This window comes from Chiloscyllium punctatum, chromosome 24 (assembly GCF_047496795.1).
Source record: "Chiloscyllium punctatum isolate Juve2018m chromosome 24, sChiPun1.3, whole genome shotgun sequence".
In the NCBI taxonomy this organism is placed as follows: Eukaryota; Metazoa; Chordata; class Chondrichthyes; order Orectolobiformes; family Hemiscylliidae; genus Chiloscyllium; species Chiloscyllium punctatum.
In genome coordinates this window covers 45,079,907-45,094,914 of record NC_092762.1, presented here as the reverse complement: position 1 = coordinate 45,094,914, position 15,008 = coordinate 45,079,907, and the positions used below count along the sequence as shown (strand labels likewise).

General features: G+C 39.7%; 1 protein-coding gene across 1 annotated transcript in view; it reads right to left on the bottom strand.

Moving 5' to 3' along the window:
• The window catches only part of LOC140494516 (E3 SUMO-protein ligase PIAS4-like), a 92,291-nt gene that overhangs the window by 16,215 nt on the left and 61,068 nt on the right, over window positions 1-15,008 (bottom strand). The window contains exons 6-9 of the mRNA XM_072593779.1: window positions 10,959-11,049; window positions 4,447-4,578; window positions 3,928-4,033; window positions 910-983 (exon numbers count right to left, since the gene is read on the bottom strand). Coding sequence (XP_072449880.1) covers window positions 910-983; window positions 3,928-4,033; window positions 4,447-4,578; window positions 10,959-11,049 — 403 coding nt within the window. The remainder of the gene's footprint in view (window positions 1-909; window positions 984-3,927; window positions 4,034-4,446; window positions 4,579-10,958; window positions 11,050-15,008) is intronic.

Below are 15,008 nucleotides of genomic sequence, written 5' to 3'. Positions count from 1 at the left end.
TTTTCAGAAAACACAATGAATTGACCAAATTTCTTCTGTCAAAATGTTAAGAAAAATCCAAATTCCAAAAATGCCAATAATATATACTATACACCTTACAAGCCATTCCATCCAGTGTGGTCCTCATCTCTACTCACTGAAATCCAAGGAATGCAGACTTGAACATATATCGTGGGAAACGTGTTTCAGCATTCACTGCAAAACGCAGATTGGGCCATCAGGTCTTCTTTTTGTGCCAAGTTGCTCACTGTTTTGGAAACATTCTGGAATGCAAAGATAACCCACAGCTTCTTTCCTTCACCACAAGCCCTTTAAGCCCTTTCCTTCATCATCTTCTCCAAGATGAAGTGCAAAGAGTTCAAAGACTACTTTATTTACTGACATACAGACCATCTGCATCAAATTTCGTTTTAAATGCCCAGTGATAATTCTGTTGCATTAAAGGTGTTTCATGTTATTTAAAGTAAGTACAGTGGGAGACATAATATGAAACTTTCATTTTTTTGACAATAAAACAAAAATGTAATAATAATGTCAAGAACAAAAATGAAATTTGTTTCTCTCCAGTTGAGTTCAAACCACATAACATGGGTTGCTGCAGCAGGTAGTAATGTTGCAATGTGGATCTCAGGAGGTGGCCCTATATACAAATTATTTCCTGAACACAAATTATTTTAAAATGTTTAAAAAGGAAGGCATCTAATTTTGTTTTTACAAAAGAAAGCTTTTACAAAAAGCTGTCATTTAAGTTTAAAAAAAACCCAATAAAATAAACTGTCTTTGCAAAAAGAAACAAACATTCAAAATTATTTTTTAAAGCTAGATCTGGTTAATACTGAGAGAATTTTAGATTTACTTTTGTTATATTGTCTTTCAGAAAAGATGTCGTATCAATAGAGGAATACTTACACTACACATAAGGGAAACACGGAGGCCAGTGGTGGTAACGTCATTGTCAGGTTCCAGTCGAAGTTTTTTTCGAACTGGAACGTAAGAAGGAATAATTTCCATTACCAAAATTGTACCAATCAAAACAGCATGTTAACATAAAACAGCAGTAACAATAATTTTTATATCGTGTTGGAAAGATAAACTGCTTGGAGGAGGCAAAATGAACTTGCAACATAGAGAAGTACAGCACGGGAATAGACCCTTTGGTCTAACTCTATGTCGACCAGGTATCCCATCCCAATCTAGTCCCACTTGCCAGCACCCAGCCCATATCCCTCCAAACCCTTCCTATTCATATACACATTCAGATGCCTTTTAAATGTTGCAATTGTACTGGCCTCCACCACTTCCTCTAGCAGCTCATTCCATACGCTTACCATCGTCTGTGTGAAAAAGCTGCCCTTTAGGTCTCTTTAATATCTTTCCCCTCTCACCCTAAACCTATGCCCTCTAGTTCTGGACTCCCCAACCCAATGGAAAAGACTGCCTATTTACCCTATCCATGCCCCTCAATTTTATAAGCCTCCATAAAGTCACCCCTCGGCCTCCGATGCTCCAGGGAAAACAGCCCTAGCCTGTTCAGCCTCTCCCTATAGCTCAAATCCTCCAACCCTGGCAGTATCCTTGTAAATCTTTTCTGAACCCTTTCAAGTTTCACAACAACCATCCGATAGGAAGGAGACCAGAACTGCACGCAATATTCCAACAGTGGCCTAACCAATGTCCTGTTCAGCCACAACATGACTACCCAACTCCTGTACTCAATACTCTGACCAATAAAGGAAAGCACACCAACTGCATTCTTCACCATCCTATCTATCTACCAGTGACTCCACTTTCAAGGAATTACGAACCTGCACTCCAAGGTCTCTTTGTTCAGCAACACTCCCTAGGACCTTACCATTAAGGTGTATAAGTCCTTCCAAGATTTACTTTCTCAAAATGCAGCACCTCACATTTAATCGGAATTAAACTCCATCTGCCACTTCTCAACCCATTGGCCCATCTGAGGTAACCCTCTTCGCTATCCACTACACCTCCAATTTTGGTGTCATCTGCAAACTTACTAACTGTACCTCTTATGCTCGCATCCAAATCATTTATGAAAATGATAAAAAGTTGAGAACCCAGCACCGATCCTTGTGGCACTCCAGTGGTCACAGGCCTCCAGTCTGAAAAACAACCCTCCCCCACCACCCTGTCTTCTACCTTTGAGCCAGTTCTATATCCAAATGGCTAGTTCTCCCTTTATTCTATGAGATCTCACCTTGCTAATCAATCAGTCTCCCATGGGGAACGTTGTCAAACACCTTACTGAAGTCTATATAGATCACATCAACCGCTCTGCCCTCATCAAACCTCTTTGTTACTTCTTCAAAAAACTCAATCAAGTTTGTGAGACACGATTTCCCATGCACAAAGCCATGTTGACTATCCCTAATCAGGCCTTGCCTTTCCAAATACATGTACATCCTGTCCCTCAGGATTCCCTCCAACGTCAGCTCACTGGTCTTTATTTCCCTGGCTGGTCCTTACCACCCTTCTTATACAGTGGTACCACATTAGCCAACCTCTTGACTTCCAGCACCTCACCTGTGACTATTGATGATACAAATATCTCAGCAAGAGACCCACCAATCACTTCTCTCGCTTCCCACAGAGTTCTAGGGTACACCTGATCAGGTCATGGGGATTTATCCACCTTTACCCATTTCAAGACATCCAGCACTTCCTCCTCTGTAATATGGATATTTTGCAAGATGTCACCATTTATTCCCCTACAGTCTATATCTTCCATATCCTTTTCCACAGTAAATATTGATGCAAAATACTCATTTAGTATCTCCCCCATTTTCTGCGGCTCCACACAAAGGCTACCTTGCTGATCTTTGAGGGGCCCTATTCTCTCCCTAGTTACCCTTTTGTCCTTAATGGATTTATAAAAACTCTTTGGATTCTCCTTAATTCTATTTGCCAAAACTATCTCATGTCCCCTTTTTGCCCTCCTGATTTCCCTCTTACATATTCTCCTACTACCTTTATACTTTTCTAAGGATTCACTCGATCTATCCTGTCTATACCTTACATATGCTTCCTTCTTTTTCTTAACCAAACCCTCAATTTCTTTCGTCGCCCAGCATTGCCTACCTACCAGCCTTTCCTTTCACCCTAACAGGAATATACTTTCTCTGGATTCTCGTCATCTCATTTCTGAAGGCTTCCCATTTTCCAGCCATCCCTTTACCTGCGAACATCTGCCCCCAATCAGCTTTTGAAAGTTCTTGCCTAATACCGTCAAAATTGGCTTCTCTCCAATTTAAAATTTCAACTTTTAGATCTGGTCTATCCTTTTCATCATTATTTTAAGTCTAATAGAATTATGGTCGCTGGCCCCAAAGTGCTCCCCCGCTGACACCTCAGTCACCTGCCCTGCCTTATTTTTCAAGAGCAGGTCAAGTTTTGCACCTTCTCTAGTCGGTACAGCCACATACTGAATCAGAAAATTCTCTTGTACACACTTAAATTCCTCTCCATCTAAACCTTTAACACTATGGCAGTGCCAGTCTATGTTTGGAAAGTTAAAATCCCATACCATAACCACCCTATTATTCTTACAGATAGCTGAGATCTCCTTCCAAGTTTGTTTCTCAATTTCCCTCTGACTACTGGGGGGGGGTCTATAATACAATCCCAATAAAGGTGATCATCCCTTTCTTATTTCTCAGTTCCACCAAAATAACTTCCCTGGATGTATTTCTGCGAATATCCTCCCTCAGCACAGCTGTAGTTCTATCCCTTATCAAAAATGCCACCCCCCCACCTCTGTCCTCCTCCTCCTCCTCCCGCCTCCCTTTCTATCCTTCCTGTAGGATTTGTATCCTGGAACAAATTGAAGGCTAGGGCTCCTGATGATTGCAAGACAAAAAGCTTTAATAACAAGCATTTTTCTTTTTAGCCAAAAAAAAAACTACTCACTCAATTCTCTGGAAATTTCAGAAGCTCTAGTTTCATTTGCTTGAAGTTTATGTAGCAATTCTGCTACTATATGTTGTTTTACTAGGTACAAGACCGCAGAATATCGCTAGAATAAATAATCAAAAGAGAAACAGTTACTTTCATGAAGTCAAATCTCCTTCACATCAGATGCTAGTGTCCATACCTACATTAATTCACTTACAATATCAAATTGAATTGCAGAATAGGCAATAAAATATTGCACTGCACACAAAAGGTAATGTTACTATAGTCTTCCCAGACTACTGGACTGCTCTCTCATTAGAGACAGGAGATTAATGTTGGTTTCATCTGAAGGTCACAACACCTCAGGCAAGGGGAGAGGTTGAGAAGAAGAGTCCTTCATGGTAACCTCAGCCAATGCAAAGTGAACCAGCACTGTTGGCGTCACTCACAAACTAGCCAGCCAGCCAACTCGACTAACTGGCCAATATGCATTACACTTCATATTTGGCCATTTAGAACCAATGAGGGTTTTACCTTGGCAAAATGTCCCCAAAATATATTTAAATAGTTAGCTCCACGAGATGTCAAATTTAATAGTGGTGTGATATCAATGGGTCGACAAGGCCTTTTTGGCTCTACTCCAGGTTTATTTGATGAAAAGTAACTCTATAATAAAGAAAAAACAGAAGTATAAAAGGTACTGGTCATAAATTTCATTCAATATTGCAAGTTAAAATCACAGAAGATGATTCTAGCTTTAGATTCAGTACTTTGAAGGCCAAGTCTCTTTCACACATCATACTCCCAATAGATCTCAAGTTGTCGATAAACACCAGACTTCAGAGTTTGCTCAGAGGAAGAGTCTCCTCCTATACGGAGGGAAGCAAAAGGGACAGGAAATTAAAAGCAGGAACATGTTATCGTTCTAATTCTGGTTCAGAACCATGAAAATCATCCTAAAAACCTCATCTATAGCATAGAAACAAGTGAATGACAAACAACCAGTCTATGATGGTATTCAAGCATCTGACCACCTCTCTTCACCTAACCCTATCAGTGCATCCTTCTCATTAGTACACAACAAATTACTCATTTGTTTGATGTGATTGACCATGACAGCAGTGAAACAGGAGGGGGAAAATAATGGACTGACATAGCAAAATTATTCCATTCCCTTCAAAGTAGGACAGCTCAAACTTTTTCACTTCAAGTCCTCTATAACACTGTTGTCGCTTCAATTTGTCAAATCCAATTGGTCCAACGTGGCTAGCACATTTTCCATTAAAAAAAAAACAAATCTTTATCATAGTCTGCCCTAATTTGGGAAAATATTCCATGTATAACCCTCTCTTATTTCAGCCAACTTCAGCAACTTACCTATAAGCATGAGGGTGTGTCCAGGTAGCTATAATTTTACATCATGACTAATGTTGTACTGCCCTAGGAAGTCAGAATTTCATTCACTAAATATTAGCAAGACCAAACCACCTTTTGAATAAGACATTAAACTGAGACACTTTATCTTTGAGTGGACTTAAGAGATTGCAAGACACTATTTTGAACAACAGCATGGATTTTTCCTGGTATCTCTTCCACCATTTAGTACTCAAACAAAAATAAAATTATATGGCCAATACCATATTTATATTTGTGGGGCCCTGTTGTAAGCAAATTAGCAGCCATGTTTCCTATGATGCAAATTTAACACTTAAAATGTATTAACTAAAAATGTTCATTGGTATCTGAATAAAAAAAACTTCATTTATACTTTTAATTAATGGTCAGCATCTCAATTGTGAGGTCTAGTGTGCGACAGATTTGCACTTCAATAGCAAAATACTTGCATATCATATTACTGTACAAACTGCTGTTCTGTTATTTGAAGACCTAAAATACATGTGAAATATGTGACCAATTTTTCAAACAAAAACAAATCAACAATGGTGCATATTACTATAGAAATTAAGGAAAGTGATTAAAATTAATGTATCTGTTATGATATGAAAATAATTCTTTAAAATGTATTATTTTGGGAAGAGGACGATGTGGTAGGTTAAAGACTAGCATTTCCAATTCTATCAGCTTAAGCAGAATTTATGTATCAATATGTACCAAAATCCTATGTGAAATGATTGGACAGTCTATTTCAAGTTTTTCATGTGTAATGAGCTAAATAATACTATCCTAAATGTGGCACTAATGATTAATCTCACTCCAAGCCCAAAGAATAGATGGTATGGGAGTTGGAAAAGCTGTCTAATTGCAGTATAATGGACAAATACTTAACTGGTGAATTGAAGTCGGAGCAAACACACAAATTGCTGGAAAAACTCAGCTGCAGAACTGGTTATAGCTAGAAGGTTGGTATTGGTGGTGGTGGACAAGGAGGAGAAGGAGCAATAGGTGGAGATGGAGCCTAGAGAAAGAAGGAAACAGAGAGCGCGCACGGCGAGGGAGTGGAGGTGGAGGCGACCCAGGACCTGCATGTGCTTGGCAGAGTTGGGGGCGGAGTCAAAACATTCGGCCACAGGGCGGTGGGGTTGATTGGTGCAGGTGTCCCAGAAATGCTCCCTAAAGTGCTCTGCAAGGCGGCATCCAGTCTCCCTAAATGTAAAAGGAGACCGCAACGGATACAATAAATGACACTTGTGGAAATGCAAGTGAAACTTGGATGGATGTGGAATGCTTCTTTGGGGCCTTGGATGGAGGTCAGGGTTTGGGCACAGGTTTTGCAATTCTTGCAGTGGCAGGGGAAGGTGCTAGGAGGGTAGGGTGGGTTGTTGGGGAGTGTGGACCTGACCAGGTAGTCATGGAGGGAACGGCTTTTGCAGAAAGCGGATAGGGGTAGGGAGGGAAATATATCCCTGATGGGGGGGCGGGGTCTGTTTGTGGGTGGTAGATGATGCGCTTTATGCAGAGGTGAGTGGGGTGGAAGTTGAGGACCGGGGGGGGGGGGGGGGGTGAATTCTGTCCTTGTTGCAGGGTGGGGTTTGAGAAGCGAAAGAGGTTATCAGTTAGCCCCAAAAGAGACTAATCATTTTAATTCAAAAACCCCTCAGAAAAAAAAAAATGGTAGCTCACGAGGTTTCATACATCATTGAAATCTGGCTTACAGTTCAACGGTGGTTTCATCAGTACTCACCAACTAAATCTATGAAGCATTGCTCAAATTATTTTAGGCGGACGGCAAATATATTACTTGGTGGAATGCATTAGGGCCGGGCAGATGCTGCCACCATCATAACTGCAGGCAATTAGGTAATCCACTCTACCATTACAATTGGTATAATAATGGGGAATGATTGAGAGATTTTAAAAACTACATAATAATTTGTATCATTGAAAGTCACAGGTGAGGTGCCAGAAGACTGGAGGTTGACTAATGTGGTGCCACTATTTAAGAAGGGTAGCAAGGACAAGCCAGGGAACTGTAGACCAGTGAGCCTGACGTTGGTGGTGAGTGACTTGGAGGGAATAGTGAGGGACAGGATGTATTGGAAAGGCAAGGACTGATTAGGGATAGTAAACATGGCTTTGTGCATCAGAAATCATGTCTCACAATCTTGATTGAGTTTTTTGAAGAAGGAGCAAAGAGGATTGATGAGGACAGAGCGGTAGATATGATCAATATGGACTTCAGTAAGGAGTTTGACAAGGTTCTCTATGGGAGACTGGTTAACAAGGTTAGATCTCACGGACTACAGGGGCGACTAGCCATTTGGATACGGAACTGGCTCAAAAGGTAGAAGACACAGAGGGTGGTAGTGGAGGGTTGTTTTTCAGACTGGAGGCCTGTGACCAGTGGAGTGCCACAAGGATCCACTACTTTTCATCATTTATATAAATGATTTGGATGTGAGCATAAGAGATATAGTTAGTAAATTTGCAGATGACACCAAAATTGAAGGTGTAGTGGACAGCGAAGAAGGTTACCTCAGATTACAACAGGATCTTGATCAGATGGGCTGAGAAGTGTCAGATGGAGTTTAATTTAGATAAATGCAAGGTGCTGCATTTTGGGAAAGCAAAACTTAGCAGGGCTTATACACTTAATGGTAAGGTCCTTGGGAGTGTAGCTGAACAAAGAGACCTTGGATTGCAGGTTCATAGTTCCTTGAAAGTGGAGTTGCAGGTAGATAGGAGAGTGAAGTTGGCGTTTGGTATGCTTTCCTTTATTGGTCAGAGTATAGAGTACAGGATTTGGGAGGTCATGTTGCAGCTGTACAGGACATTGGTTCGGCCACTGTTGGAATATTGCGTGCAATTCTGGTCTCCTTCCTATCGGAAAAGTATTGTGAAACTTGAAAGGGTTTAGAAAAGATTTACAAGAACGTTGCCAGGGTTGGAGGATTTGAGCTATAAAGACAGGATGAATAGGCTACGGCTGTTCTCCCTGGAGCGTCGGAGCCCAAGGGGTGACCTTATAGAGGTTTATAAAATGATGAGGAATGGATAGGATAAACAGACAAAGTCTTTTACCTGGGTGGAGGAGTCCAGAACTGGACAGCATAGGTTTCAGGTGAGAGGGGAAAGATATGAAAGAGATCTAAGGGGCAACCTTTTCAAAAAAAAAAAAAAAAGAGGGTGGTGTATGGAATAAGCTGCCTGACAAAGTGGTTGAGGCTTGTACAATTGCAGCATTTAAAAGACATCTGGATGGGTATTTGAATAGAAAAGAATTTGGAGGGATATGGGCCAGGTTGGAATATCTGATCAGCGTTGACGAGTTGGACCAAAGGGTCTATTTCCATGCAGTACATCTCTATAACTCTAAATATATTTAAATGACTCAAAATTCAGATTCGTAGTGCAAATTGTTTAAGCACTGAAAAAAAAATGAATTTATACTCAAAATGGTTTCTACAATGCAAGTACTCACAATGACAGCTGGAACCATGTAGAGCAAGCAGTTTATTATATTAAAAAGTAGAACACTGATGTGAAGCCACTTTAGTGCTAGGACTCCAGCTGATGTCCTCCCAAAAGGTCACTCCTTAATATGCATTTAGCTAATTTCCCATTACCTCCCCAATTCAGTGCTACATAAAAGGGAATAACTATTACCCATAGGTTAGTTGTTGGTTGAGCTCTAGACTTTGTTTTAATTCTACAAGTGTGAAATATTTTCTATGGCTGTTTAAAGTTGCTAAAGTCAACCCAAATGGATTGGTAGTGACCTTAATACTTCTGTACAAACCAGCTGTTCCCACATATAGGTGTAGGAGTACACATGTCCCTTGAATGACAGCATGACTTGGAAAACTAACAAGAGGGCATATAGGACAAACTAATGAAGCAGGACAGGAACGCAAGCTGCCAGAGGAAGCATAGAGACTGGTACAATTCCAACATTTAAAAAACATTTGGACAGGTATATGTCCTTCTAAATCCTTCCTGTCCATGGGCCAAACACAGGCAAATGGAACTAGTTTAGTTTAGAAAATCTGGTTGGCATGGACAGGTTGAGCTGAATGATCTGTTTCCATGCAGGGATAGTGAGAGTTGCATGCTTACATCAGGTGCAGTTTGTATATTAAGACAAGGGGGACTTGGGATGAAAACAGGAGGATTAGGTATGAGGAGAGTACAATTTTCCATGGTTTAGCACTTCTGTTTCTCCAGCCTAAGCAATGCAAGTCTTTGGTCAGTAACATCTCCCCCTTTTGGGTCAAGAGGGTACGTATGCATTCATATCGCCCTCCAGTTTGATTCTGCTACCTTCAGGTGTGTGTAACCTTATCTTAAAAGTGAGAAGCAAGCAACCCAATACTTATTTAGCACTTTGGCTGGTATCACTGCGAAGTTAAGAAATTGGCAGTGCACACAAGCTGCAGGAATGAGGCTTCAAGCAGTGCTAAGTATTTGAGTAGTAAGCATGCACATGTCAGATGTAGCCCTGATTTATAGGAATTATTAATAGGTAGGTGATTGAACTCAGGTAAATGAAGCAAAGCGCAGGGCTAGTGCATTTGATAAGATGACATTTGAAGATACAATCACCAATCTTGACCAAACATATGAGATCACTGAACATTTTGCAACGCTACATTCTCCATAATCTTCAAGTACCATCTAAGGATTTAGCATTCAGATGAAGAGAAATTTCTTCACTAGAGTGGTGAGCCTGTGGAATTCTCTGCTACAGAAAAGTAGTAGAGGCCAAACATTGAATATTTTCAAATGAGTTAGATATCATTCTTTGGGCTAACAGGCATGGGAAGAAAACAGGAACAGGTAACTGAATAGGCAAAACAGGCTTGAAGAGCCACTTGGTCTACTGCTGCTCCTATTTTCTACATTTCAATCAGATCCACCATTTGACAATTTCAGATGGGGTACTCAAGCCAAAGGATTGATTTCTCCAAGCCATCTTTGAGATTCTCTGAACAAGATCCAAAGTCATGAACAGAACTTAAACAGAAGCTTTCCATAATTAATTCACATAGGATCCTTCCAGCTGCATGATGATCTCATTTGTTTGGACCAAAATCAAATTTGGTTTCAGCAGTAAAATAAGTCTCAAATTCATCAGTTCCCTTTACTTTTGGTGCTACAAACACAGTTAATTACAAAATTCCAAGTGCTAGGCAATGTTCAGTTTAAAAAACCAATTGAACTGGCATTTATTACAACACTTGTTGTTACCTAATTTTTCAATGAGCAAACTGCCTAGTCTGATCAATGCATGTTCTTCATAATTCTGATTGCAAAAAGAGAAAGCTAGAGGGAATGTGTGAAAGAAAGAGCGTGAACGGCGAATTAGAGAATAAATGTGAATTTTGAAAATTGATTGATGGCCTGGTAGCAACTATGAAAGTTGCTTTAAAAAGACAATGATTTTACATCAGAAACCTTTTCTTTAAATTCTACTAATAGTAAGCACATTACTTCCAACCTACATTACTTCAGTTAAATACTTTAATATTTAATTACTAAGATGTAATCAGATTTTGCATATGAAAAGATTTTTTAGTCTTCCAGTTTCATATCAGGTTTTAAAATTCTCTTGTATAGTCTTCATACGCAATGAGACAGCAAAGGCTTACCGTAAAAGGACACACTCTGGAGTTTACTTTTATTGACAGGTAGGGAGGATACTGGTCGTCTTGAATAAATTCTGTATCTGAGTGGCAAATCCTTTAAAAAAAGAAAAAATTAATTTTGTTGAAAAATAAATTCTGTATCACTACTTCTATCACCATTTCTCTCATCTTTACAGAAGGCCAAACTAGAGTTTGTAGTTCTTTTCATTGCTTTGTTTGGATTGTAGGAGCACTGTTCCAACACTAATTTTACATTTGCAAAAATCAGAATATGCCACTGCTTTAACGTACTGACTGCAGTAGCACAGCCAAAAACTTGAGAAATTAGTCCATTAGGAGCTCCATTGAAATTTTGCTTGAAATGCCAGCATTCTTCCATTAGTTATCAAGGAAAAGCAGAATATTTACCTGTATTGCTTTATAATGAACTACAAATGTGGTTTCACTTTTGTTTGAGATACAAGGAAGGGAGAAATAAGAGAAAATAAATTAAGTCTCAAAATTGGAAATCGGCCCATCACAAGATTTAGTAATTTGCATGTCTAGGCTAATGTTCAACATAACACCTGAAATTTAAATAATTATCCCAGTCTCACTTACAATGAGAGGATCAACTAGGATCGGAGCTGAACATGACAATAAGGTGAAGCCAATAGCCATTTCACGAGAATAGCCCCCACTTGCTTGGATGGGTTCAACTCCAAAAAACACAAGGTGGTCATAATCCAAAAGTGAAGCAGCCTGCTGGATTGGCACTGCATCCACAAGTATCTCCTTCCCTTCCCCCCGCCCCCCCCCCCCATATATCTTTGACATATAGCCTTGCTGTGACTGTATTTTACACACCTCTCATCCCCACTGAAGACAGTGCAATGAAAACACAGAATATCAGCAAAATCACTTCTCACCCACATAAAACCACTGGCTAAAAACGGAAAGAAGCCATTTTTTCCTTGCTCAAATTTTCATTGTATGGATAGGGTAGATAGACAAGGTCTTTGCCCTGGATGGTATAGGTTTAGGATGAGAGGTGAAAGATTTAAAAAGGGACCCAAGAGGCAATATTGTCCAGGCAAAGGGTGATGTGTGTATGGAATTAGCTACCAGAGGAAGTGGTGGAGGCCAATACAATTACAACATTTAAAAGACATTTGATTGGTTTAGGAATAGAAAGGGTTTAGAGGGATGTGGGCCAAGTGCTGGCAAATGGGACTAGATTAGTTTAGGATATCTGGTTGGAGTGTTGGACCGAAGGGTCTATTTTTGTGCTGTACATCTGATTACATAGTTAGAACAATACTGACTGGAGTGAGTGTCTTCTCAGGTGGCATGGCTATGGGACAGCAAATTTAAAAAACAATTTAAAAAGCTTAGTTGTAATATCTACCATAATTCATGACAAACTAAATTGGACTGAAGACAATCACTTGTGCAAATTTCAAATTTTCTAAATTAAACTTGAACAATGAAAAGATACTGCAGGCAACAAAAAGACATTGATCTTTGGATTTATGAAGAAGAACAGGCCTTGGAACTGTACAATTTAGATAAGATGGAGTCGTGTTCCAGCAAACAAAGCATAGACATCTTTTTCTAGAAGACTGAACACAAGAGGCTTCAAGCAAGGGAAAAATGAAAGAAGAAATGAAAAACAAAAAAGGGGTTCTTTCTGGGTAGGTTAAAATCCTTTAATATAGTGAGCAGAATATAATTAAGTCCTGAGCTTTAAGGGCAGATTTAAAGAACAGTATCAATATACTATTCTTAGAAGGGATATAAAATAGTAAACAAATCAGAGATTTTTACTGCGGTTAAAGAAGTTGCCCCAAGTGGATTGTCAGAAGGAGATCTGGGACAGACCTGGCTGATCATCAGGAGAACTGACCGTCAACAAGAGCCAACCACTTCGCATTACTGAATAACTAATAGCAACACATCTTAGAATACTGATGAAGAATTTACTTCCTTGGAGTAGAGTAATTAGAGACACTGGTGAAGCATTGAAGAAAATGACAAATTTTAAAAATCCTTTCATGTTTCATAAACAAAGTGGCATTTGACCCATCGGAATTGCTTATTGCGACAAACTGAGCCTCGTTTACTTTGCCTTCACCCATCCTAGTTGCTGCAAGCACGGCTAACAGAGTTGTTGATCCAACATAGCAATGATATTGGTTTAATCAACGAACACAAATGAGAAGAAGAAATTGCCACTGGTGAATAGATGCAGGAACCAAAGATTCAAAGCCACCTCGAGTGCCTGATGACATGTGGTGTCTCAAATTTCTAATAACCCAAAAATGTTTTGGGTTTGAATGAATCATTACTAACTGCTATCAGTTTCATCCTTGATGTCCTATTGCATAAATTGGTCACTCTCCAATTGAAATTATACTTCCGCAGGTTCATTTTGCTCAGTTTGTACTATTTTAGACAAAGTGGAACAGCTACATATTCTACATGATGGTTTTATCTCTCCACCCTTCAGGCACTCTGCTTGTATTCCTAATGAAGGGCTTTTGCCCAAAACGTCGATTTTCCTGCTCCTCGGATGCTGCCTGAACTGCTGTGCTTTTCCAGCACCACTCTACTCCAGAATCCAATACATACTCTACATGAGTCAGTACTTTAGAACCCAAAATGCAACAATCAAATCACCTCTTTTCCAATGAGAAAATACCCAATTTACAACACTAATCATCATAATAAAGTCTCCTGGCCCCTTTAAATCATTCTGGCATAGATTCTATAATTAATAAATATTTACTGAAGTACTTCAAAAATTTCCAAATCACTCAAATCAATGACACAGTCAGCGCTTTCTTGGAAGTTCAAAATTTACATTAAATTTTAAAATGAGAAAATATATTTCAAGTTATTCAAGTTGTACCAAAAGCTGAAATGTACCATAAAATGTTTAAAAAATAAATTATATTAATAAGTTAAAAATCTGATGATTGAAATAATCTACAGAGATTGGTATGCTGTCACAAAGCTACCTTTGATATACACGTGCATAGTCTGACATTGGTCTGGCTTCCTCAGTGCCAGCTCAGATTGAAAAGAACCCCTCATGCTCCTGTTTATATCTATCAGCCAGGACTCTGACTGACCCAAGTTAACAGCCCTAATTAGAGAGACCTCATTCTGTGATGTCCATATGACTGACCTCATTACAAGTACTACATCCCTCCCACTCAATCTGACAACAGAGGCCTGTTCTTTTTCTTGTAGCCTCTCCTGAGGAGTTTACGCACTAGGTCCAGTTCTTCCGATTCAGCCTTGGATACCGGCAACGTGTAGCAGACTGTAACCCAATTCTTGTGCCCAGAGCATCCCGAAAGAAATTCATCCTCTTCTTTAGGCAGTAAAAAGGTCAAAACTCACATGACAACAGGTTATAGTCCAAAGTCTTTATTTGAAAACACTAGCTTTCAGAGCGCTGCTCCTTTATCAGGTGCTAATGAGAGAGGAAGACCTTAGACACAAAAAACTTATAAGGAAAGAACAAAGTGTCATACAACTCATGAGAACGAATTCAGTTGCAAGAGTTGAACGACCTTTTGATCTTTTCCGTATAAATTCTGTATCTAACGTATTCCTTTCTCACTAGCACCTGATGAAGGAGCAGCACTCCAAAAGTTAATGTTTTCAAATATACCCATTGGACTATAACCTGATGCCATGCGATTTTTGATCTTGTTCAACACCAGCACCTCCACATCAGGCAGTAAAACCCTGAGGCAGTGATATCTGTCGTGCCCACCTCACACTCCAAGGTTTCATCAATGCTAGACAGAGGGAGAACCCACAGGGTCTGCCAGCCTTTCTGGCTGTTCTGAGGGGTAGGGTATGTTTTGCTCCTGCATTGTTCGTAAGTTTGCAGTTTCAGTTTCATGTGCTTGTTCGGGATCGCCTCACCTACCCAAACTTTGTGTATCGTGGGACCTGACCTCATGTCGACCATGCCTGTTAATGATGCACAGCCATTTCTGTGGATACTACACCAAATTTCATCCCTGTAAATAAACTCATATAGAGGAGACTGGTGTC